The 25570-nt window shown below is 52.6% G+C and overlaps 2 protein-coding genes across 12 annotated transcripts in view; one reads left to right on the top strand and one right to left on the bottom strand.

Annotated features, from left to right (window-relative positions):
- Positions 1-6688, top strand: part of ZHX3 (zinc fingers and homeoboxes 3) — a 47352-nt gene extending 40664 nt beyond the window's left edge. For all 10 annotated transcript variants that reach the window (XM_051632789.1, XM_051632787.1, XM_051632793.1 and 7 more), the window contains one exon: positions 928-6688. In XM_051632789.1, the coding sequence (XP_051488749.1) occupies positions 928-938 (11 nt within the window). In that variant the 3' untranslated portion in view covers positions 939-6688. The remainder of the gene's footprint in view (positions 1-927) is intronic.
- Positions 6689-7163: 475 nt separating this feature from the next.
- PLCG1 (phospholipase C gamma 1) overlaps positions 7164-25570 on the bottom strand; it is a 42288-nt gene continuing 23881 nt past the window's right edge. Inside the window, exons 6-32 of one of the 2 annotated variants that reach the window (XM_051632785.1) lie at positions 24797-24880; positions 24434-24456; positions 23500-23572; positions 22383-22484; positions 21493-21611; positions 20677-20762; positions 20279-20399; positions 19688-19856; positions 19135-19257; positions 18145-18246; positions 17722-17909; positions 17233-17433; positions 16646-16765; positions 16187-16367; positions 15769-15846; positions 15199-15302; positions 14867-14963; positions 14659-14728; positions 13767-13924; positions 13151-13247; positions 12462-12686; positions 11512-11660; positions 9921-10035; positions 9583-9744; positions 9205-9293; positions 8415-8602; positions 7164-7803 (exon numbers count right to left, since the gene is read on the bottom strand). In XM_051632785.1, coding sequence (XP_051488745.1) covers positions 7761-7803; positions 8415-8602; positions 9205-9293; positions 9583-9744; positions 9921-10035; positions 11512-11660; positions 12462-12686; positions 13151-13247; positions 13767-13924; positions 14659-14728; positions 14867-14963; positions 15199-15302; positions 15769-15846; positions 16187-16367; positions 16646-16765; positions 17233-17433; positions 17722-17909; positions 18145-18246; positions 19135-19257; positions 19688-19856; positions 20279-20399; positions 20677-20762; positions 21493-21611; positions 22383-22484; positions 23500-23572; positions 24434-24456; positions 24797-24880 — 3267 coding nt within the window. In that variant the 3' untranslated portion in view covers positions 7164-7760. The remainder of the gene's footprint in view (positions 7804-8414; positions 8603-9204; positions 9294-9582; positions 9745-9920; positions 10036-11511; positions 11661-12461; positions 12687-13150; positions 13248-13766; positions 13925-14658; positions 14729-14866; positions 14964-15198; positions 15303-15768; positions 15847-16186; positions 16368-16645; positions 16766-17232; positions 17434-17721; positions 17910-18144; positions 18247-19134; positions 19258-19687; positions 19857-20278; positions 20400-20676; positions 20763-21492; positions 21612-22382; positions 22485-23499; positions 23573-24433; positions 24457-24796; positions 24881-25570) is intronic. The other variant, XM_051632786.1, reaches the window with a different exon arrangement.

Below are 25570 nucleotides of genomic sequence, written 5' to 3'. Positions count from 1 at the left end.
ACATGGAGGGTTGGTGTTTACAGCTGCTGGCCCTATCCCTCTTTCAGGACTCCCTTTAGAAGCGCGTGTGTGCACGCATGTGTGGAGGAGAGGAGAGGTGGTTTCCAAGCCCTCTGTGGGCTCTTCAGAAGTGCAGCTGGGGGCCGCTTCCTCCCTGGCAGGGCTCCCACCAGATGGGGATGGCCGAGCACTCGCCCTGTCCTGCTGCGGGCTGCGCGGCCCCTCGCCTGCTCCTCACACACAGCCCTTTGCTGGCGTGCTGGGCAGCTGGGATCTTCTCCAGCCCTGCTGCCTTGCTTTGGAGCCTCCCACACACTTATGCCGTGGCTGCAGGCCTTAAAAAAAAAATAAAAATAAAAAAATCCACTTTATTGCTTCCCTCTCCTGCCTAATAGAGTGAGGAGGCAGCGTGAGCTGGACCAGGCCCTGCCCTTGCTGCTGAGATCTGGAGTTGTGTCCCCCCATGCACTTGGCTGGGTAGCAGGAGTGGGCTGGGAGGAGTTGCAGTGGGAATAGTTTGGGGAAGGGTGGTGGGGCAGCTTCTGTGCCACGCCAAGGTGATCGCCGTGTCCCTGGTAGTACCCTCTGAGCATGACTTCAAGCCCCCAGAGACAAGTGGTTCTGTCACCCCTTGTGGCACAGAGGCAGGAGGTGCTCAGTGAGGGTGCACAACTTCAGACCATCACAGGCTGTGTCCTGCCTTAGCCCTGCCACTGGCCAAAGCCCACCTCTGCTCCCATGAGGATTTTGGGTTTCCTGGCCCCTCTGAATGGGACTGGCTTTTCTCTGCAGCTGGCTCCATCAAGGATCCCAGTTTTGCCCATACAAAGGCACTCCTGCACCCTCTCCTCCCCATCCAGCACCTCACCTTGGTTGCACACCCCTGTAGCAAGCCAGAGCATCTCTGACACCTCTGTTCTTTTTCAGAAACAGACTGAACTCAAACCACCAGCCCTGGAGGATCCGCACTTACCCTTGAGAAGAAATTTTTGGTCTTCAAGAAATCCATGGGCCGGCCTGATCCAAACCTCAGGAGCAGGACGTGGTGATAAAGCACTGCCATAAATGAGACCTTTGAGCACAGCACAAGTGTACATGCCAAAACTGGGCACTTGGTGCAGAGCTCTGGGTGGCCCAGCTGAGGAGGTGGCTGAGAGCTGGCGGGGGCTCAGCTCACACCCAGGAAATAGGATGCTCTTGTTTGCTTTCCAGTGGACAGACTTTCAGATTTCATATTCATATACCGATGCCTACAGCTGCCTATACAAGCATAACAAATCTCAGACATTGTGTAAACAAGGTCATTGCTTCAATATGGACTATCATGGCACAGTACTTTTTTTCTGTTTCTGTTTGGTTTTTTTTTTCCTCTCCTTCTGTCTGTTAAGGTGTTTGTTCTCTAAAGGTTGGCATGGCTGCATATGTCCTCTCCACCCTTTCTGGTCCTTAAGCCCTGGCAAGGAAGGGCTTTGCAGGCACACAAGTGTGTATGTGTGTGTTAGGAAAGGAAAAGTATCTGAGAAGAAAACTGCCAGTCTTTTGTTGAAGTCCAGGGGGAGTTAAGTGACATTTTCATCCCTACAGATGAAGTTAGATTGAGCACTGCAGACTCTCCATTAAGTAGCAGGTTCCCAGACCTAGACAACCCAGGAGATGAAGTTTGGTGTCATTTGTCACTTACTGGCTAGGATATTTTCCCCTGCCCTCCTGGAGACTTGACTGTAGCAGGCTGTTAAAACCTTCAAGTCTCCTTTTAATCACTGAGAACTAGCACATAATAATTTTTCCATCCTGACCTGGAATCCTTTTCATTGTTCAAAGAGAACAAGCTGTTCTTCAGAGAATACTCAGCGTTGCTGTGAGTGGTTTAAGTCGTTGTCTCCAAGGGATCAGTGAGGCAGGAGCTCTTCTGCAATCAGGAAGTTTCCCTCCTGCAGCCCTTCATGACAGATGCTTCTGCAGCAGTGCTGGTAACTTCCAAGTGTTTGCTCCAGTCTTTTTGGATTTTTGTGTTTGTTTTTTTTTTTCCTTTTTTTTTTTTTTTCTTTTTTTTTTTTCCCCCAGTTTGTCTGTTCTGGAAAAACAGCAAAATAAATTTCCCAGTTAACCTTCCTGCTTCCCAGTACCTGTACATCTTTAACATGCCCACATTGTCTTGTGTGGTTGCTGGGTGATGCAACTACTTGAAGACTTTTATAATATTCTTTTCTAATAGAAAACAAGGTCTAGAAGGGAAACTCTTGAGCTGAATATCCAGCCAAATGCTGTGTCAGACCATTCTGTCACAAAATAATCAAATCCCAGCTCAAAATTGGTTCCATGTCTTGCCTTCACTTTTGCTCTTGGAAGGATATTCCAGAACTTCACTGCCTTTGAAAGGTTAGAAACTTTATTTAAATTTCTAGTTTTAATTAATTCATGGCCGGTTCATTCCTGGTTTGTTTTGGAGCCAACATTGTCCTTTAACTTAAATAGTTTTTGGTGTTTATCCACTGATGTATTTATGGAGAGTAGTCATAGCTCCTCATTTTTGCCAAGCTAACTCAGCCAAGCTTTTTTCAGTAGAAGATTTTTATTTAGTGAGAGCTTTTTAATGTGGGAGACTTTATTGTTGGTGGTAAATGATATTTATTAGAAGGGTGGGTAGCAAGCCCCAAAGGATCAGATCCAGAGATTTACAAAGAAATTTGGTTTAAAAACAAAAAAGCTCTTTCAGAACCTCTTCCAAAGTGTCTGATTTCTACCTTTAATTGTCCTTGTTTTTCCACTTCTTTCTTTGTTCCCCCCCTTTAAGAGGCTGCCTTGCTCAACTGCTAGGAAGGATTTTATCTGCTCTGTGCTTTGCAAGAGAGAGGAGGCTTCCTCATGTCTGGTGGTACGTGCCAACGTGGTAGGTGCCTGAGGTCACATTGCTCCCCTGGCACACAGTGTAACCCCTGTGGCCAAGGACAAGCATCTGCTTCAGGAGGAGATGACCTGCACTCTGAAGTGAGCTGGGGCAGCTGCAGGCACCTGCACTGCAACCATCCCTTAGCAGTCTGCCCAGAAGGCTGTGGGCAGGGGTGGTGCTGACCTGGAGCACCCTGCTGTGACACCGGGCTCCCTGAATTCCTTGTGTCTTCCGAAGCACTCGTGCTGGTCGTGCTGTGGCTGGGGACATAAGCAGCAGCCATCCCACCTCAGCTGGGCAGAGCAGGGGTGGCTGCACAGCAAAGCCAGCCAGAGCCCTGGGGGTGCAGTCCTGCACACCCCAAAATATCACAGGTGATGGGAGAATCTGGGTGGTCCCAGAGCCAGAGGTAGCAGATCTGGGAGTTGTGCAGCCCGAGAGTACATGTACGTACAGTGTTACCTTCAGAGAACAAACACAGGTAGGTCAATTTACTCTCTAGTGTTTATGTACCTGCAGGTTTATTTAAGTACACATATATACAGATCAGATATGCCATTGATTCTTTATTGCGTTAAGATGTACATAAAAAATGTACACTTTTACTAACTACTTGCTATATAAACATGTTGGAAGTGTAGTTTGCCCATTCAAGGTGATTTTCTGTGGGGTTTTTGGTGTACACTTAAAAGGCCTATGGCTAACTGGAAGGGTGATCCCCACTCCATCTACAGAAATGCTTAAGGACTGTGGTATGAGCTGGTCCCTTCAAACCATTTTTTCGTGCACTAGCTGAAATATTTTGCACTTGGATTGTACTTGACCAGTTTTCCAGAAAAATTGAAAAGAGGTCTTGTGAGCTAGAGGGAGAATTTCCCGGTGTACACAGAAAAAACAGCCTTGAGGGTTGGAAGCTGCTGAAGTTTTTGAGCTTTGTCTCCATGCATTCATACAAGCACAGCAGGAGTTTTCTTTCTTTTGGGTCGGAGGAATTTTAAAAAGTGGTTCCATGCAGACTCCCCTCGGATCTGGTGACAGGGCTGGCAAGCCCCACTGCATGGGGAGGGTAAGATTTAGAGGCAAAAAAAATAATCACGTATTCGAGTTCCCTTTCTAACATTCCTTGTTATCTGCTTTTGTTTAATTGACTTGAAATCTCCATGAAAGTATAAGCTGAATAATTTTGAGGGCTTAGCTCTGTTGTCCTCTGTTTCCCTATTGCATCGTTTCTGAAGCAGGTGTCATCTCCAAACAGACTCAGGTTTTGGTGCAGGACATTAGAAATGTGTTTGCATCTGAAACTGAAAGGAAAAATTGAGAGGTGGCTCGACAGTCCCAGCAGAGCAGCTCTTCTGGTGATGAGAGAAGAGTGTCACCAGAATTCTACACAGTGTGTGAATATTTATCATCATCTAATCAAAGATGACTATCTTGACTTGAAAGCAGAGGTGTAAGATAAAGGTTGTGTAGCCAGCATCAGTAAGGAAGGGAAATGAAATTCTTCACCTCCATCTGCTCTGTGTGAGCTTGGGTGTGACAGGCATTAAGTAGTAGCCATTGTTTTTAATCCATGTGAATCTTGTTACTTATGTGTCTGAGGCTGCTTAGATTAAAGGCACAATCCAATTGCTTAATAAGCTGAAACCCTGATCTGTGCTGTACCTGGCTTGCTCGTGTACAGGGCTGCTGGTTCTCCTGATGCAAGGAACAGAGTTGCTGTATTCATCATCAGCAGGCCCTGCCATGAGTTTTTTAGACTGTTTCATTTGGGTACCTTATTTTTCAGCTCCTTCATTAGCATAATATTTTTTTTTCTTATTTTATTTTTAGCAGAACACTAAACAAACCATGATTTACAGGCTCTTACTTCCAGTTGCCCGAGAACCGAGCGCTGCCGCACGTCAGGGCCGCAGCCACGGCGAGAGGAGCGGGCAGAGGTGCTTGCTTCAAGAGAGGGTTTGCAGCAGTCAGGGTACACCTGCAGAGCTCCAGCCCCAGGTATTTAGTGTCCCTGTATGTCCCCGTGGCTGCATGTCCCCTCCCTGGCAGGGGCTCGTGTTGGTCACTGTGTAAAGCCACCAGCAAAAGCAGTAGCTGCTGGGATGAGAAACCCCGTAGTCAGCCCACAGCTGAACGCAGAACCTTAAACTCACACAGAAGCTGGAGCTGCAAGATACCTGCTTGGTTGGTTTTTGCTAAGTGTCCCCTTTCTGTTCAGGAGGAAAAGGAAAATGTAGAAGGCTGGGTTTCCGTTTAGTTGGGGGTGTGTGTGTGTGTATATATATATATATATATATATATTTAAATGAAAAGCAACTGGTTTTGGTCACGGATAGAAGTGTTGTGATCTGTCTTCCCTGCAAGCCCCTCTCTTAAAGACATTACAGAGGCAACCTGATGGGAAGATGATGTTTGGGTTCTGGGCCACTGGGAATCAGAAGAGAAAGATGATTTTGAGCACTTAGGCACAAATTAGAAAGTAAACATGATGCTGCACCTTCTTGTCAAGTTAGTAATATTTGAAATGCTTGTAAACTTCTCTCTCCTGTTGTCCAGATAATTTTGGCTTCACTTTTTCCAAATCCATCGGTGGCTTGATGTGGTTCAGCTCACTGCAGTACCCTCTTGTAATATCTCAGTTGATCACAAAACCAGCAGGGTAAGATAAGACAGCACTACAAACTGGGGGGGAGGGTGGGATGAGACACTTGCAAACTGTACCTCTTTTTTGCAAGTTTAGTTTCTGCTCTTTTACTGGCTGTTTCCCTGCCAGGAATGCCAGATTGGCATCAAAAAACTTTAAAGCAGAGCAAGGGACCTCTGTTACCTGAGCAGTGACTTTTTTTTTTTTAATTTTACTTTCTTGTTATTGCTTTTTCCAGTAAAGAATGCTCTGTTGGCTGTCACTGGCCATACTTTGATGGCACAATTAAAGCCTCTTTTTTCCCTGTACTGATGGAGGGTAGTATTAGGCAGACTCTTGCTTACTGGTGCTAGTGAAGGTTGGGCTAGGAATCCATGGCATAGAAAACTTCTTGCTAAAATTGCACTTTCTCTCTGCCCCATCTGGCTCATGGTGGTGTTATGGGTACGTGGCTGTGATTCCCCTTGCACATACTAACATTGCACTAAAGGAGAGACTTTGGGAGCAGCGTGTTGATCACTTTGTTTCTCAGCAGACCACAAAGTCAGCCTAATGGGGGTCTCTTTTTTTTTTAATTATTATTATTTAGAAATCATGCTGGTGCTGAATGACCTGGAATTTTTTTTTTGCTTGGATTTATCCAAAGGAAAATGTAATTGTAGCTGCAATGGGACCTTTCATAAGGGTGGCCATGCAGCTAGGGAGCAGGGCAAGGGCTCTGCTGTGTAAACAGTCTTTGTACTGGGGAGGTGTGTGGGGTGCCCATGGGGGTTATTACTGTGTTGTTGTTGTTTTTTTTAAGACCACAATTTTAGATGGTCACCCTGGCAATCGTGTGAGACAGGAAATAGTTTTTACTTTTGGTAAAGGGTTTTAAAGAGAAAAAAAAACCACAAGTGAAGCTGCCTGTGATTGTGGGCTGTGGCTATTAGGCTAGGGTAGCTTGTACCTGCTATGGACTTTACCTGCTCTTATTCTGAGGGCAAGAACTCCCTGTAGCAACAATGCCACTTCTGAGAAGTGAATGGCAAGTTTCCCTTCCTTTTGTATATGTGGATGTGAGGGCGGGCGAGGGGAAGAGCTTGCTTGTACAGTTTGTTGAAATGAAACCAGACATTTTTGGTTGTTCCTAAATAAAGAGCGTAAAAGACAAATGTGAGTCGACTAGTAATTGTGCAGGGGTTTGGGGAAGCCCACAGTGATGCCTGGTGGTGCACAACAGAGAGAGCTTCCCAGACCCCAACTGCTTGTCTGGGAGGGGGGAACACTCAGTCACAACCCTCCCATTAGTTTTAAATCACAACCACTTACCTGCAAGGTCAGGCCATGAGTGAGTGATGCAGCAATGTGCCAGAGCCCACCTACCTCCATCCTAGGAGCCTGGAGTAACTACTTGTCCTCAGACAGGTTCAGAAAAGCATGCTCAGCTGTACCACATACCTTTCTTTTATCCTTTTGAGTGAACAACATTAAATTTGGTGCTGCTCTCAAGTTATTTTTTTCCCCTTCAGAGCCACAAACTCCATAAAGCCAGAAGAAAGGTGGGATCTGCACTCCAGATCCCCCCACAGCACCAGGCAAAGCTGCAGGGGACAGGGGAACCACCAGACATCCCAGCCACCACGTGTGTAATACTGACACTTTTATTGTCATTTAAAGCTAGAGCGGCCTTGTAAATGTAGAGTTTCACTACTGGACCCAGAGGCAGTGGCTATACAGGTAGGTAGATACGATGCCAGGACAGAGAGAGGTGCTGCCTCGGTCGCTCAAGTCCCCCCTGTGCCAGGGTGCTGGGGGTGGGCATGGAGCAGGATGCCTCCAGCAGCTGCACAGGAGTGGGATCTCCAGGAAGCCAAGCAGGGCAGCCACAGCAGGGGGCTGGTTGGTCGTGGTTTTTTTTCTGAAGTCTCTTTCCTTGTGATTATAGACAGTTTTGTCTCTCCCCTTGGCGGCTGGCAGGCTGTACACACCGATGTGCTTCATTAAGGGCTTGGTGGTGAAGGTTTGGGATTGGTGTTCGGGTTTTTTTTTTCCACCCCCCAACCCAGATTTTTTTTTTTTCTTCTTTTTTTTTTTTTTTTAGTTCTCCACTCTAACACACTTCAGCAGAGAAACTGGAAAAGCTGCCTGAAAGTAGGCCATAGCAGTGCCGTTTCCATAGAAACCAGTTCACAGCGTGCCGTGAGATTCACAAGCACTGGAGGTGCTTTCACCCGCCAAGAGGGGCTACAGCCGGTTGTCCCCGTTGACCCGGGTCCTCCGCAGTACCCTGCAGGGGGGGCACAGAGAGGGGACATGCTCAGGATGACCAAGGCCATGATCCAGGGTCAGAAGCTGCCCCACGGGAGGAAAGCTGGAGCTCAGCATGTCTCCCCCCCCATGCTGGGGGGGAAGTGCCACTGGCTGTGGGGTGGCAGCTCCTTGTCCCACCCTACTCCCACAGACCCCCCCCCCTCCCAAAAAAAAAAAAAAGCAGTAGCTCTCCCAAGGTTTGGCACAACCCAGAGTTAGATTAGATTAGAAGAAATTATTTATAGTGAGGAGGGTGAGACACTGGCCCAGGTTGCCCAGGGAAGTTCTGGCTGCCCCATCCCTGGAAGTGTTCAAGGGCAGGTTGGATGGGAGTTGGAGCAACCTGGTCCGGTGGGAGGTGGCCCTGGAGGGGGAGTTGGGACTAGATTGACTTTAATGTCCCTTCCAACCCAAACTGTTCTATGATTGTTTATGAACCTTTGTGCTGAAATTTAAGGTTTCCACATAGCAAACAAGGCTGCAGCTCTGCTCTGGCTTGGTGAACAGCTGCGTTTATCTCCCTCCACTCAGGAGCCCATCTGCTGGGGGTGTCTCATGCTGGGAAGGGCTCAGTGAGCACTGTCCTACCTTCGCTCCCGGCTCTCAAAGTGGTCAGCCAGCTGCTCCTGCGACACACGGAAGTCCTCAAAGGGCTGCTGGTACCGCACCTCGAAGGACCCTTCCCTGCCCCTGCTTGCCAGCAGCTGACTGGAAGCATCCCCTGCTCGCTCTCGTAGGGCTGAAGCACTGAAGAGGTTGATTTCACCATTCTCCTGCTTGGATCAGAAAAAAAACAATATAGGGAAGAGCTTAGGATTTCAAAGTGCGCGTCCTGTGCCCTAAGCAGTGCTGGTGCAGGGCTGTGCTGCCCTGCAAGCTGCCACACAGGGTGTGCAGAGCTCACAGGGGCTTGGGGTTTGCAACATGCAGCTGTTCTGTCATTTACAAACATTGCTGGCTGCTTCCAACATGATTTTAAATGAAGGAATAAAAGAAACATCTGTCTCTGAAAGAGCGCTGCCTTTTGCTTATGCCAACGTGGCCAACCAGAGCCAGCCAGGCTCTATGATACTGAGCTGTCACTGCCCTGGAGTGCAGAGAGGAACTGGGATAGAGCAAATCTGCCTCCTTCAGCTTTTGCTGAAGGGATTTTTCAGGCAAATGAAGTCAGGACCCTGCTCAAAAAGCTCTGGGTCACTGCAGGAGGGCAGCCTGGTGCTGCCCACCCTGCCAGCCCTCTGTGCAGCCCAGGGCTGACACCTTAGCCATCCCATGTGGCACAGACCAGGCACTGCTGACCTTCACTGCACTACCTGCTGGGGCACAGAGCCATGCTGCTGGAGGGGGTGAGCTGAGCAGGATGCTCTCGTGGCCTTACCTTACTAGGGAAAATGTCTATCTTGACAAGCAGAGAAGCCAGCTCCAGGTTCTCACTGTAGTTGTTCTTCAGGGGTACAGCTCGGAAACCTGCAGCAGAAACAGCCCCAGCATCACCACCAGTGACATGTCAGTCCCCTGGCACACAACTCAAAGGGGTCTTCTCCAAACCCCCAGCGCCCTCCAAGTGGCAGTTATGGAGAGATGTTAGCACATGGTTTCTTCCTCCCTTTACCTGGTTGGGGATGTGACCTGACACAGGAGGGACGGAGAGCATCCTCCCATGAAACTCAGTGTCTCCCTGGCTAATGATGTGATTTGTAAACTAGTGAGAACCACCACTCCATCCCTTCCCTTGCCCCTTCCCTGAGTCCTTTACCTGTCTTCAAGCCTTTCACCAGGAAGGTGGCCTGGGCCAGGAAGTTTTCGTCACTGAACATGTCCTCCTCGTACACCACGAAGCGGAGGAAGGCGAAGTCAGGGTTGCTGACCTGAAAGTGGAACTGCTTCGGGGTCCAGAGAGGGTTCAGGCCATTGTCCGCTAGTCAGAGAACACCACTGTTAATGGGCAGCCTCCACCAAGCCCTGTGTCCCCATGGCTGATGTTCAAGGGCAGGGACAGTCCCCACCCCAAGGCCAGGCTTTGCTGCAGTGCCCACAGCTCACCCCAGGGTCAGGAGTGGTGGTGAGTCCCTCTCCCTTCACTAACCCACTCACCCACGATCTCTGTTTTCTGCTTGGCATTGTCGTATTCAGCACCAGACACCTCCACTTCCACGAAAGGACAAACTATTCCCCTTCCATTTTTGGGAAGGTGCCGAGCCCCCAGGACCTGGGAAGAGAGAAGGTGAGACTCAGTAAGAGACAGGACCAAAGGAAAAAAAAAAAGAAGTGCATACCAAGATATTTTCTTTCCAAATAAATCACCCTGGCTCTGTTAATTGGAGAGAGGAGAGACGCTGAAAGCCAGCCCAGAGCTGCCTGCCTCTTGGAGAAAAACAGCTCCCACCCCTGGCAGCTGCTGTGGTGTTACCGATCACCAGCTTGACTTGTAAGCCATGGAAAAAGGCAGCTGAACTGCCCCAGTTTCCTGTCTGCTGCCTGCACAGCCAGGCCTGGACCACAGCATCCCCCTTCCAGCCTGCCAGCCTGGAGCTGGGCTGCCAAGCCCAGCCACTTTCCCCTGTGCTGGACACCCCCTTCTTTGCAGAAACTTTTCAGCCCTCCTGCCTTGGCTCCAGGACAAAAAGGAGCTGCTCTGCCTCCTGTTCGTAGCACAGTCTGTGCTCGACTCAAATGACAACCTGCTTCCTTGCAGGAGAAAGAAATCCCAGCTCCCTCTTGCCAGTGGCCATATGTCACTCCAGCGTGCTGTCAGCAGGCTGCTGGTGCAGGGGAAGGACGCGCTGCCAGCGCTGGATCATGTGCTTTGAGTCATGCTGGGCTTGAGACGGCCTCTCCATCCATGAAAGCTGGCTTTGGTGGGAACACTGGGCAGCTTCCCCAGAGGACAAAAGGCTGAGCCTGTCTCTTAAAGGAGATGGTGACAGGCCATAGCACAGCGACTCTTGAGACCTGCTGGTTGCAGCTGCATCCCAGGATGAGGAAAGAGTTTGGAAAACAGATGGGTTTTTAGGCAGGCAGACAGTGGATATGGAGTTGATGGTGCAGATGGGACATGAGCTGACATGGGAAGGGTCCAGCCCCAGTTCCAACAACTGGGAAGAAAAAGATTCACTGAGCATCTATAGTCCACCCAGTGATACTCTCCCCAGCAGCCCCCATCATCACCAGCAGTGCAACAGAGAAAGGGGCTGAACAGCCTGCTCTGACCTCGAGCATCTTCCCAAGAGGGAAGGGGACACAGCAAGGTGGGTAAGGTTGAGCCCAGAGTACTCAGTGACAAGGAAGGGACAAGGCACAGCTCTGGTGTTACCCCCTCGGGAGCCATCCTGTGTTTGCTCAGGCAGTCCTGGCCAAGTTCAGGGGACAGGGATACCGGTTCTGGGGACAGGGATGCCACCTACTGGCACTGGGCCCTGGGTGGGAGGGATCATGGGGAGAGCACCCAGGGATGCTCCTACTACTCCTCTCCAGGTGTCCAGGGATGTCAGTGGCACTTCCCTCAACAGCACCCATGGGTCTCCCCCTACAGCAATGGAATGCTCAGGGGGAAGCTCTTAGGTAGGGGGCTGAGGGGTTTGGTGAGGAGCAGCTGCAGACAGAGGCCAGGAACCTGGAAAAACCCTTTTGTCACCCTGAGCTCGGTATAACCACCCAGATCTCCAGGCTGGGAGGAGGTACTGACCTCAATGGAGATGGAGAGTGGCTCCAGCCCCCGCAGTGTGCTCTTGTCAAAGGGGTCAAAGATGTCATCCCGCATATTGGTCGGCTGCAAGACGTACCCACACTGGCCACTGGACATGAACAAGGCCTGGTTCATCTGCATGGGCTTGTCTGGAGAGCACAGACAAGAGATAGAGGGAGAAGACCCTGTGCCCTTCCCACAAGCCAGATCACCTGGGCTATTGGAGAAGCCCTTTGCAAGGGGACCTGGCCCGTCCCTTGGCACTACAGCCCGTGCACATCCTGGGGCCACGGGGTGGCTTTCCCATGCACTGCTACCCAGTGCTCACCCCTTCTTCCTCCCTCTCCTTGCAACTTCCCTTGTGCTGGCTCTAGTGGTTGCCAAACCACCCTGTGAGATGCTTGAATTCACAAAAGGAATGAAAAAGCCAGCAGGAAAAAAGAGGAATGTAGTTTTCTGGTGGGTTGGGGGGGGCTGAAAGGGCTCACAGCAGGGTTTGGCAAGGGCCAGGGAAAGGCTGGACTGCACGGCAGGAGAAGGACTGGGAGCTGGGGACAGGCAAGCAGAGCAGGCACAGACCCTGCTACCTGCTGGTGTCCCATGGCTGGGGCTGCACTGACCCCTTTGCTATGTTCCTTGCCTGCTCTCCCTGCTGCCAGGGTCCTTGGAAGAACTCCCTGCTTCCTCTCCATTTCCTCTTGTTGTCATGACACCACAACCTTGTGGCTCAGCTCGTGGGTCAATCAAGCCCTCCAGAGCACATCCTCCTTATGGCAACCACGTGCCTGGATAAACACCAGGTCCTGCTCCCTGCATCTGGCATGGAGACCCTGGACCCCCTCCTACACTCTCTTTGCCAGGATGGGGTTAGCAGGGCTGCAGATGGGTGGCTGGGAGGAGGCACAGGGTTCCCCAGGAGCCTGCCCACCTTCCCTGCCTGCTGCCCTCACCTGGGGTCTGGAAGTTGAGTGCTACCAGCTGGCTGCCACAGATCCACATGGGCAGGGGGTCGTAGTTGGAGGAGTCGAGGCGCTGGCCCTTGGGGTAGATGCGGGAGAGCTGCAGGCGGTTGTACTGCAGGAACTTCTTGCCTTTGATCTTGTTGACATACTTTTCTGCCTTGGTCTCAGGGAAGGAGGACATGTCTCTGTAACAGGCCCTCTCCGTGCCAATCTCTGTGAGGGAGGAGACAGCACAGTGTAAGCCACAAGCACATTCCCTTTTCAGACACTTCAACCATGCCAGACCCCTTCCCAACACCATCCTCCTCCTCCTTTGGCTCAGCCACCATCAGGTTGTGCAGACCCTGCCCTGCCCCAGCAGGCATTTGCTGGGTGCCCAACATCAATGGCTGAAAGCTCCAAAACTGCTCTTGATGATGGGGCATGTGCTCCCCAGCCCCAACTCCCTCAGCAGCTGCTCTGGATGGTGACAGATCCCAGCAACAGAAGGATGGAGAAGTGAACTTCCACCCTCTGGAGAAGGCCATTTCCAGATCTCCAATGTAAACAGGCTCCAGTTTGCTTTGGACACCAGTCCTCTGCTGAGATCTAGCCAAAGCAGCACCTCAGGACAGACCGTGGGGCCTGCCATGCCATGGTGACTGCCTTTGGTAGCCACCAGACCAGCAGGAGCTCACTTTCTTCATCGAAGGGCACAGGTCGGCAATAGACCACCAGCTCTGAAAGCTCCAGGGCAATCTTCTTCCTCCTCTCCATCATCTTCCCTTCAGAGAGCTGCCAAGAGAGGAAGAGAGAGGTGTCATGGCCAGGTGGGAGTTACAGTATTGGACAACCCAGCTCATCAGCTGCAGTTAACAGCAGCGCTGGCCTGGTGGGGGTGCTCCTGCCCACAGTGTGGGAACCTCTAACAGGTCTGCTGGGTCTGCAAGGGGGACACCACAAAAGCACCCATGGGAAGGGCCCTTGGTGGGTCCAACCTCCTGCCTGGAGCCAGACGGGCACCAGTATCAGCTCAGGGCAGCTGTGGCCTTGTAGCTGAGCCTTGTCACCCTTCATGGATGGAGATCTTCCACCTCCTGAGGCTCCCAATGGACAGGTGTCCTCAAGATGTGCAGCCTGAATCTCTCAAGCCACCACCCCTTGCTATATTTTCAAAGATTACTCTGGCTTTACTGTCTTTGCACCTGCTCTTCAAGTGGTCCCAGGCTGCCCTCCCACCACCCTAACCACTTGTTCCTCAGCTTCTGGACAATCCAGGACGTGACAAGGAGACATCTGACTCTCCAGACTCACCCGTGCATCAGCTGTCTGAGCTGCCTCCCGGATCTTCTTCACCCAGTCCAGCAAGTCCTCGTGTGTATCAGCTGCCACATCAAGGGACAGGCGTGACACCGAGGCCATGCTAATGGAGAAGACGAAGAGGCGGTTGTTCTTCCCCTCGGGGCGGATGGCTGCGTGGGGAGAGGGAGCAGAGGGCAAGGTCACAGGAAGAAGCTGAGACAAGTCCTTCACACCACAGAAGGAGAAAGGCAGGGAAGAGACACTAAGGGACTCTCATGGCTGCTCTGGGTCTCTTCAGCAGAGAGCAGCTCAATTTCTGGTCACTGGAGGCAACAGATGGAGCTCAGGAAGCGACAAGTGAGGATGCAGTATATCTCGAGGGGGCTGAGAAGCCTCATGGGGCCTTTGTAATGCCCTGTTCCACCCATTCCTGCATTTTCCTCTCTTTGTGCTCTGAAGCGCCCAGGTAGGAACAGCCACCTGGAGCACAAGGTCCTCTGGGGTCTCAGCAGCTGAGAGACAAGAGGGAGCTGCAGGCTGGACCCAGCTCAGAATCTGCCCAGGAACCCCAGGGCCTGCAGCAGGCTGGACCACACATGTGCCAAGGAGTGCAAATCCTTACAGAAAAGAAGGACCCTACAAAATCAGTCTGTGCTCCCTTGCTGGAGCAGCTCCTCAGCAGGCCCTGGGGTGCTCCTGGGCTCTGCCCAGCCCTGAGGGACCCTCTGTGCCCGGAGCAGCAGTGGAGAGTGTCCCCACATGGTAGGCACACACCACAGCCTGGTGCTCACTTGTGGCAGACACAGGGGTGCCTAGAGGCAGATGGACACCAAAGTCCTTCAGCCCAGAAGATCCACAAACAGCTGCAACACCCCCAAGTCCTCCATCCTGCCCTGGCACTCACCGATCTGGCAGGAGGGCACATCCAGGACACCTCCGAGCAGGTCTCCCAGGGGGCTGTTCTCATCCAGCTGCTGCAAGGAATGAAGCACAGGCAGGATGGTGCTGGGCTGGGTGCTGGGCTGGGTGCTGGGCAGTGCAGCTGAGCCTGGGGGGGCTGCACACACACTCCTCCCACCTCCCCTCCCTGCTCTGCCCAGGCACTAGCTCACCTCCCGCTCTGGCTCCAGGCTGCTGGGACCAGTAATTTCTTCAACATAGTTGGAAGGGAACCACAGCTGCTTCTTGCCACCATAATCTCCTCTCCACCTGGAAGGGAGGGAAAGGGCAGTGTCAACACCCACCACGGGATCCCAGAGCATCCTCACTGAGGGTCACGGGAGACAGGCAGCTCCTCCATCATCTGCTTTTTAGGGTTTGTGAGGCTTTGGGGCTGTGCAGCTTGTGGGCAATGTCCAAATGGACCTACCCCTCGAGGGGACACCCCTTTGTAGGGATGGTGACTGTGTCCCTGAGGGAACAAGGGGTCTCAGGATCAACTCACCAGCCTCCTTCCTGTTTCTCCACATTCTGGATGATGGCATTTTTGGTGAAGGTGAGCTCATCCTCCCGCTGTGCTTTGTAGTCAAACAGGGCTTTGACTGCACACTGCAATGAGGAGGGATCCCATGAGGCCAGGCAGTGGACAGACACACAGACTCCAAGCCAACAGGTTGAGAGATCACCTCCCACTGCAAACGTGGGGGGTAGGAGGAACCTGAGAGAGGCACCTCATGTGCAGGCAGCATCTAACCCTGCTGCCAGAGGGTGCCAGACCCTAGTGACCCTTGCAGAACAAATCAAGGCTTCCATTTCTGCTGAACCAGAGGTCACAGGTCTGGCACAGCCCTGCACAGGCAGCTTCCGTTGGGCTGGAGCCACCGTTGGGTTTAGTTTGGAGAGTTCAGAACAAAAGGCAGCCCAGCCTGGGAACCTGCAGGCTCAGCCCAGAGTGTGGCTCCCTGCGTGGTCTAGAACTGTGTGTGCAACATAATAAGGCTCTTGGGAAATGAAGAGACACTGGCTAAATACTCAGGCCCTGCAGGTTGATTCATGCCAAGCAGCAAGACTGTACCTTGAAGGTGGGCATGGGGTTGGCTTCCACGTAGAACCCGGGGTGCCGTCCCTCGTAAAGGGCTCCGTAATCTGGCTCCTGTCAAGGCAAAGGGCAAGTGGTGACAACTGTGGCTCTGCAGGAGAACAGATCCCCCACCTTGGGGAAGGTAGGGAGAACACCCCAGGAAAGGCACAAGACCGAAGGTGATGCTGCACACAGCAAACAGATGCCCAAGCCCACAGTCCCAGCTGACTTGGGTCAGAGGGGAAGCAATAAATCTCACTTGAGCCAAGAAGTGTTTCCAACAGCCCCAAGGGGCATGGATGGTGAGGGAAAGAGATGGCTCACACGACACCACATCAAGGTACCGGCTCAAAACAGACCTATCTGTCCACCATCCTTTGGCTTAGCTCTTCCCACCAGCACCCACACTCACCGCTGTCCCTATCTTCTCCAGTGTTTCCTCGTTGATGGGGTACCTCAGCTTCATCTTGCGGTACAGCGGGTGCTTTTCATAGTAGCTGATCAAGTCCACCAGGCTCTCGAACTCGGAGTTGCCGAGCAGCACGGTCTGGCCCTCCTGCTGCACTCGGCAGTGTTTGATCTTCCCTTCCGCCCTGGCAGGTGGAAAGACAGAGAGAAGCCACTTGGCACCTGGCAAGAGAGGGTCTCTGCCTAAAGAAAAGACAGCCAAGCAAAAGGTGCCCTCAGGCTGAGCCATCTCGCATCAGGAGATGGGAGGAGGAGCAGGGTCTGACAGGCTCTCACGGGGCTGCACGGTTTATCCAGGAGTGAGAAGAGCTCTGTGAGGGCTCAACGTCAGGTTCTTAGCCCCTCACCTGCTTTTTCACATCCTGCAGCATCCCAACCCAGCACCCTTCCCCCAGGGACCCACCGGAAGGAGATGGCGTAGGAGCTGGGCTCGCTCCTCTTGCGCACCAGGAAGGCTCCGTCGCGCGGCACCCGCATCAGCATGTGCTCGGCTTGGGCCCGGGTGAGGTTGGCATGGTACCACCTTGCAGGAAAGACACGTCACTGTGCACAGGTCTCCACACATCCAGCTCATCCCTCACCTCTGCCATGCCACACCATTTCTCCCTCCAGCCCACCAAAAACTGCCTGAATCCTCCAAAGGAGGCAGGGAGCAGAGACAAACATATACGTAACACTGCAACAGGGTTGTCTTCTCCTTTCTGTGGGACAGGCAGGAACAGAGCCATCTGGGGACACGAGGCATGGGAGAAGAAGGCCATACCAAGCTCAGTACCTCCTTTCTCTACGCTGAGTCTCCAAGACAACCAGCTCCATCAACAACAAAGCTGGCCAGCATGGCTGCTGTGACACAAAGAGCCTCACGAGGAGCAATCAGCGACCAGAGAGCCCCAGCAAGGAAGGAACGACTGCAGAGACACCTGGGAGGGTTTCCCATGGGGTCCCAGCTGCCCAGCGGACATGACCCACCCTCCCCAAACATGCACTCACTCTTTGCTCTCGTGGGCATTGGTCTGGGGCACAGGCTCTGTCAGTCTCATCTCAAACTCGTTGCACCTCAGTGGCACCTCCTGGTAGTGGGTGATGAGGTCGTAGAGGCTGTCGAAGACCAGGTTGTCCGTCAGGAAGAACTTGGGGCTGCCAGCATCCTGCCGCGAGTGGATCCGGCAGTGCTGCACCTTCCCGTTGCGCCTGCGGAAGAGGGAGGGAGTAAGCCAGGGTTGTCCATGGAGATCTTGCATCTACCCCAGGCACAGCTCCAGCCTGGACACAGCATTTCAGACCCTCAGAAGACCTGTTGCACAAGGGTCACTTCTGCACTGGGATAGTGAGTTGGCATGCTGCTGGGGCACAGAAAATAAGGGGAGAAACCTGCTCGTGGACCATTGGAGAGTGGGAACCCATCACTGAGGATAGTGTCAAGATGAAGACTACCCCAGGAGAGACAGGGAGCAGGGGGCTGGTGCCTGTGGCCCTCACCAGAAGGAGAGGGTGTAGTCTCCAACAAAGGTCTCGCTCTCTCTGACGAGGAAGGAGCCGTCAGGGGCCCCAGTCTCGATGCAGTACTCGGTCAGCAGCCGCTCCGCAATGTGCCTCCCGTCGCGCCCCGCGCCCAGCTTGCCATGGAACCACTTCTCCATGGAGTGGAGCTCCGTGCTGTTGCTCACCTGGCAGAGGGAAAACCCAGCACATCTTGGGTTACCGAGGGCAGGCTCGTGGTGCCAGAGTCTGCTCTTCTCTGGGGGCTGCCGACCAGGACCAGGGAGCTTCTGAAGCAGGTCCCACCTTTCCCACCATGGGATCTTCCCCTGAAGTCAGCTGGCACTGGAGATGCTCAGCTCCTTGGGAAGTCAATTCTTTTCTCTAGGGGAACAACTGCCCATCACGAAAGGGAGCCCTCACCTCCTTTTGCTCTTCCTCATCCTCGTTTCCTTGGTCACTGGTTGTTTCCCCAGAGTAATAGATCTTGCTGCTGGTCAGGACAAAGTAATGTGGGTTCCACTCCTGCAAGGAAAACAAACTCTAGGAAAAGAGACCCCCGTGGGAAGCACCAAGCTGGCTCACCCCCCATACGTGGGAATCAGGGCAAGCAGCGAGGGTGGCTTGGGTTTGCAAAGGACAGTCACCAGCACACTGATTTCAGTGGAGTCACAGGTGCTTCCAAGACATCCCCCAGGTCCAAGGCACAGATTTATCAGTAGCAAAAACCCACCAAGTGACAGGTCTTACGTACAAAGTGACTGCAGGTCACACTGCAGAAACCCCAGCATGTCCCAAAAGGAGATGACCAAATGAAGAGCAAACCAATGCAAACAGAAAACACCATGTGTGGATTCAGCACAGGGGCTACCAGAGATGAGGCTATCAGAGGTGGTCAGGTGGTTTTACCACTGCCCTTTCCTATTCTCCAAAAATGTGACTTTGCCTGGCAGATCCTCAGCAAAGCAAAGCAGCAGCAGAAGTGGCCTGTGTGTAAGTAAATGCACACAGTGAGATGAATGCTGGGTGCTCTACAAAGCAGAAGGCTCGCTGAGGTGTGTTAAGAGCCTAGGCACTTGGTAGCAGGCAGGTTTGGAAAGGCAGGCCATGGCTGGGACTTCCTGCAGCACCAGACACAGCCTACACTGATCACACAGGAGCAGCTGCAGTGCCTCAGCCCAGAGCTCCCTCTAGCTCAGCCTCGTGCCTCTAACAAGGGCCAACAGGAGATGCCTCGGGAAGAGCACAGGAGCCAGCTAACAACTCCCCCAGCCTTCAGAGACCCCTGAGAAACAGCACAGACCAAGGGCCTCAGCTCATTTGCACCACAGCCCCTCCTTCCAGCACCACGCAGAGTCACTGACAGAGCCCACAGAGCAGGGACAGGGTGACAAGTGGTGGAGAGAGACGTACGTGATTGATGGGGTCTTCCAGGTAGAGGATCCCATTCTTGATGGAGTTGCTGATGTCGTTCTCTGAGTACATTACGGACGCGGGTAACTCCTCGTAGGCACTGCCCTCTGCCAGCTTCTTGTGCTGTGGGATGGGAGCAGGTCAGGCACCCTGGGGGGAGCTGGCACCCAAAAAAGCAGCCTGGATTTCCTAGTGAACAACACTAAAACTCCAGGTTCCTCCAGACTAAAAGGACCAAGCTAAGACCCATGCCACACAGGTCATCACATGGCACTGAATTCTCACCCTGTCTTCTCAGCAGTGATTCCTGCAGCAGAAATACCAACACACCTCAAGCTCTCAAGACAGGCTGCACCCAGCTGCTGAGCTCATTTCCCAGCAGCTCCTCTGAAGCAAGAGAGTTCTTTGTCTCCAATTGTTTTTAGCATCTCCACTTCCAACCCTGCATTGCCAACCAACCCCTTCCAGGTAAGCAGCTGCCCTTGGTCCCACACCTTTACCCCATCTGCCCCAATCTCTCCACTCATGAGCCCTGCTGGGGATGGGAGTTCACCTTGATCAGAATCTTCCTCTTGAGCTGGTTTGGTGAGGGAAGACCATCAGCAGAAATATCTACTGGTTTGGTCAAGAGCATGTCACCAAAGACCTTCTTGAAATTCTGAGCCATGTTCCTCTGCTGAGCAATGCTGCAGTGGTCCTCAATGGACAGAATGACGGGGAAACTGGGAGAAGGAAAAGACCCATCAGAACCAGCACAGTGGAACCAAAGCCTTCTGAGCTCTGTTGCAAAACCTGGCCTCTGTACCCTCAATGAGCAGCTTGCACTGACAGCAATCCATGCTGTCTTGAGCATTCACCATAACCGCCCTACAGCAAGGTGTCCCCACCACTGCTGGCAATGGATAGAGTGGAGAAGGACTGGCAAGCTGCTGGGGTTTACCCAAAGCCTTCTCTCCCGTGGCTTTTTTCTGGAAGAAATCTCCCTTCAGCTGGGAGACACAACAAAACACTTTCTTCCCAGCAAATCCCAGGCAGGTGGTCTCTGGATAAAGATGGGCTTCACTTTGCTACAGGCTTGGCTCTACCCTCTTTTTGCCCTCTTGGCAGCTCTGCTGGCTGAAGTCCAGATCCCTGCTGTACTCACTCGGAGGTGACAAAAGCATGCTCCTTGATGGTGACCAAGACGTCAGAGAACTTGATCTTGGTGGTTAAGGTGTGTCCGTGGTAGATGACTGGCATGCCATCAGGACCATCCCAGCAATCCACTGAAAGAGACCCAGGGGGGAAAACTCAGCCCAAAGGCTGGCATACAGGCAGGATGCAGAGACAAGATGCAAGGAGCTTCTGGAAACCACGTTGGATGGTAAGAAAGGAGTGAGGTGAAACTCCAGGTCTTTCTAGGGGACCAAAAACTCAGGCAGGTACCACCCGGGCCCACAAAACCAACGACCTCAGCCCTTTCAGCACATGATGGTGACGATGCTGCCACCAACCTCCAGCCCACAAAGCCCCCCCTGCCCCAGGAGGGCCACAGGCACTCACGCTCGATGCAGCGGCAGCCCATGCGCAGGCAGCGCGCGTAGGCCTCCAGCGAGGACTCGCTCGAGAACTGGTCCCCCGTCAGGTACCTTTCATGGGAGAGAAGACATCAGCAAAGCAACGCGTGGGTATGGGTGACAGCTGGGACATCACGGCCCTGTCTCTGCAACGGGAACAGCAACATTCCCCCAGAGCTGCCTTCTTCCCCAGGTGAGGGGTTCAACTCCTGCAAGCTCTTGAGGTGCAGCCTTGCTGCTGGTTCTTGAGATAAGCCTCAAAGAGCAATATCAGGACTGGTGGCACAAAGAGCACCTTGTACCAGGCAGAAGGAGCCCCAGAGCAGGGTTAGACCAGCTCTTGCAGGCAGACAGGAGCTCGCTGCCTGCCTTTGAAGGCTCTTGGTCTTTTAAATTTGGGCTAAAGTGCTGCCACATCATCCCATGAAAAGGGAGCACAGACAGAGCCTGTCTGCAGAGAAAGCAGCTCCTGCAAGATTCTTCTAGCAGCAGAGAAGGAAAACGGCCAATTTCAGCCTGCCAGGGTGTTTTCACACCTGACCTCAGAGAGTCTGGATGATGACACTGATAATGGTAAGAAATCACTAGAGTGACAGCCCAGGTCTGAAAGCACAGTCTGTGAAGACATGTGCTGCTGACATCATCTAAGACACCAAGAGGACAACCTCTCATCTACTGATCCTGGTTTGGAAAAGTCTACTTGACCCCTCAAGTCAGACAGAATCAGGAGAATCCCACCCCGGCACAGAAGAAGAGGACACTGGGAATGGATGGGTGGAGAAAGTCACCCCCTAGTCCTTACGTGTTGTGTGAGGAGGAGATCCAGTAATGGGAGAGGGGGTTGTTCATGTTCTCCAGACACACCATGTCCAGTTGTGAGTTCCAGATGCTGTTCTCTTTGGAAAACAGGAAGGTGAGAAACTGCTCAGGAAGAAACAGAAGGGAGTTAAGGATGTGGAGGAGCTGGGTGCTGTGGTTTAGCTTCACACACATCTCACCCTCCGTGCCAGCAGCCACCGAGCAGGCAGCTCTTTTCTAAGCTCAGCACAACCGACCAGAGGCAACCGAGACAGCACACAAGCTACCTGACCCAGAGTGCTCAAGGAACCACAGCTTAGGCATGGCCACCTCTCCTCTGAGCTGTGCCAGAGATCTGGGTACAAATCCTCTGACCCAGCCAGCTGGAGACCAATTAATTGCTCTGCATTTCATTTTGCAAATCACCAGGCAGGCAACAGCTCATTAAGGCCCTGTGGGTCAGGGGACCTTTGCACAGGAGATGGTCCAAACTGCCAGGGACATGGTCACCTACAGTTGTTTTTATTATTTTGGTTTTAGCTTTTCTTGCTTTGGAAAGATCCTTACATGCCTCAAAGGGCCATTAAGCCACACACAGCCCCCCTTTCCTTCTCCAAATCAACTACCTGATGAGCACTCACAGCTGCATGCACTCAGCACAAGAAGAGAGCCCAGGAGTCATTCCTTTTGCCAACCAGCTCTTGAGCAATGTGATAACCCACCACATTCATCTCATATAGCCATGCAGTTTACAGGAGCTGTGATCCTTTGAGCACCACCACCCACCATGAGGACACAGACAGCAGAGCTGCCACACCACAGGGCACATGGCACTGGGGACATCACATCCTGCTCCACTTCACTCCATACACACAAGCATTGAAGGTGTCTTACCTCATCCAAGGAGAAATAAGGCTCATCAATCTCCCTCAAAGGGTCTCTCAGAAAGTTGAACATGAATTCCTGAACCTGAAGGATATCAGCAGCCCAGAGCTCCTGCAGACACCACGAGAGACATAAAGAAGAAACCATTTCAGAGTGTTATTCAAAAACCACGTGCAGCTCATCCAGCTAGAACATTTAACCACTGAGGAGGCAGTTTTTAACACAAGACCATCTCTGCCAGGAATTCAGCTGTCAGCACAAGTGCCGGATAGCACACAACTGCAGAAATCTGCCCTCTTCCTAAGTGGCCTTCACTTTTTCAATGCCATGCATTTTTCTCTCTGAGAGCTCCTTTGCACACATCTGCCATCCCTCCTCCTTCAGCAGCAGAAGCCAACTCAGCTTCCTTTTGCATCCCTCTCTCCCTGGGTGTCTTTCATGAGGCTGCTGAAAGGCTGCCTCTGTGGGTTAACTCTCTGCTTGCTGCAGACCAGGGACAGGGATGCACTGGGGGGAGATGGGGAGGATGGTGCAGAGCAGGAGGTCCCACACTCTCATGGAAGGCATGGCTGTGCTTTCATGAGCCTCCCCTGTCCTCTTGGAGAAGACCAGCAATGAGACAGGAGCCTGGCAAGAGTAGAAGTAAAGGGTCGAAGGAGCTGCCTGTGCCTGTGTGCATGTCTGAGCATGCATGCTGTGCTTGCCGAAGGAATTAAGATCACTTTTAAACAGCAAGATCAGCAACTGAAGTGATCTGCTCCTTCTCAGGAGCTGCTGAGACCTCCTGAGCAGACCATGAACCTTCAATACCAGCTGAGGTCACAGGGACTGGGCAATTCTCCACTGACCAGTTCTCTCCTGGGACTTCAACTGCTCTCAAATCTTCCGCTCTTGGTCACTTTTCTGACCAGGGTGCCTGGCTGGGGCCAGGTTTGTTCTCACCAGCACTTCCCCAGCATCACCTCCTGCTCCAGGAAGGATGTGCTCAGACTGTGGCTGTGCCAGGCAGAGAAGCCCAGGACCAAATCATCCCAGCTCCAGAGCAAGGCTACCCTTGGAGTACCAGATCCCTCCCCACAATGGTGCAAACCCCTTTGTCCCTCCCCTGGACCTGTGTCAAGCTCACCCTCTGGTACTCCAGCAAGAACTTCTGCAACTCCAGCAGCGTCACCCTGAAGTGCTCAGGCCTTTCTGCACCCCTGGAAAGCAGAGAGAGAAGCTTCAGTCACTCAGGCACCACATTGTGACCACCAGGTCACACACATCCACAATCATCCTTGGCACATGCAAGCAAGATGTGCCCTGAGCAAGCCGTGCTGCAGAAGCAGTGCAGGATGAGCAGACAGAGCCAAGGAGGGCAGGACAATAAACACACAGCAGTGTCCACAGGAGATGTGCACATCTCAGAGACAGGGACTGCTCCTGGAGCAGCCCAGGGCTCACACTGCCAAGGGTACAACAACATGAAACTCTGGGGAAAGGCAGTGCTGGCTTCCCTGGGCAGAGGGATAAACCAGATGATCTGCTGAGGTCCCTGCCACCCCTCTTTTCTACAGTGGTAGAAAAAAAGAGGGGAAACCATGGGGAATTACCTGGACAAGTTAACAAGTCTTTGACTCTTTATCTTCTCTGTCTAAACTCAAGCTCTTTTCACCACAGCCAGGATGTGCCCAGGGCAGGGAAGGGCAGAGCTGGCAGTGGCACCACAGGCACTGTCTGGAGGGGAGCCAGATGGGAGGGCACTGTGCTCAGCCTGCAGAGCCCCTGGCATCCTTACCAACCATGGGGATGGCTCAAAGTCTGATTATTTCAGACTGTTTTGGAGGTGGCTGAACTGAGCTGGGTCACAATGGGCTGTCTGGGAGGAAATGAGCCCTCACTGACTTGAACTGAAGTGTCTACAGCAAAGATGGTTATTCAGAGCAGAACACAAGCAGCACAGTGGCAAGCAAGAGGTGTGCAGCATCCCTCCTCCCCAGCATGCTGCTGCAGGCACCAAAACACATTAGAGAACAAAAGCAAACAGCCCTTTCTCCCAGCAAACACCAAGAATTATCCACCTTTCTAGGAATGGGACATCCATCTGCAAAAGAAGAAACACAAGCATTAGTTTTGCACTTAATCTCCAATCTCCCCAGAATACGTGAAAGCACAAGCTGACCAAGGAGACAACAAACCAGGGCTGTGCAGCTCTGCTTTCCTCCTGCCATGGCTCACTCAGCACCTCCCCCAGCCCCAGCAGCACCCTGCTAACCAGCCTAAAGCAGTAACTGCTTTACTCCCTCTCATCCCTGGCCCAGAGGGAGGAGACAAGAGCTATCAGCTGCGGGCAGCGGGGTTAAAAAGGCAATTCAAGAGGGAATGCCCACTCACAACTATGGTCTCTCCCTCCCCTTCTTGGCCCTGGAGAATTCAGCTCTTACCATTTTCTGGGCACTGAACATCAGGCTGCGGTAGAGCTGTGCAAACTGCCCGTACGTGATGTCCCCGTTCCTCTGCTCCACGTCCTGGAACAAAAAAAAACCACCAACAACCCAGAGTTTTTATTGGGGCCACAGGCAACTCTGCAGAGCCTGAGGAGTCTGATCTCCCACCAGAATTCCCACGGGAAAAGGAGGAGAAAAAGGGCAAAACCTGGCCAGACTTTGCCTATCTCTGCTGGGGCTGGTGGGACCCCGTAGTGCCCAGGACAGAGGCACATCCTAAACCAAGGTACATGACTCCCCAGGCTCATCCACATAAAGACATCACAGTGCTGATTAAAAAGTGTCGTCCTTCACTTGAATAGTTACTGAATGATCATTCCAATTTTTGTTTGCAAAGAGCGCCCGAAGTGTCTGGAAACCGCAAGACATGAACTGTGTCCTCTCCTTTGGATACTCTGCTCCTTGGCCTCAGGGTGCAGTGCTGGTGGGAACAGCTGGTCACCACCAGATGACCCTTCGTTCCTGGGTCTGCAGTGGGTTGCAGGACCTGGGATGCAGGACCTGGGATGCAGGACCCGGGATGCAGGACATCTCCTCACTGCCTGTCCTCTTGCACTCTCCCCCACCAGGGCAAAGCCCCAGACCAGGAGCAATGTGAGGCACGGGGGATGCAGGGTGGGGTGAGGAGAGGGTGCTGGCCACAAAGGGGCTGGGGTGTGGCAGCCAGTGGGAGCTGGCACCTCTTCAGTCACCACCGTGGGTGGGGGCCCT

This window comes from Apus apus, chromosome 15 (assembly GCF_020740795.1).
Source record: "Apus apus isolate bApuApu2 chromosome 15, bApuApu2.pri.cur, whole genome shotgun sequence".
NCBI lineage: Eukaryota > Metazoa > Chordata > Aves > Apodiformes > Apodidae > Apus > Apus apus.
The sequence above is the reverse complement of the archived record's forward strand: the minus strand, read 5'-3'. Positions and strand labels throughout refer to the sequence as shown.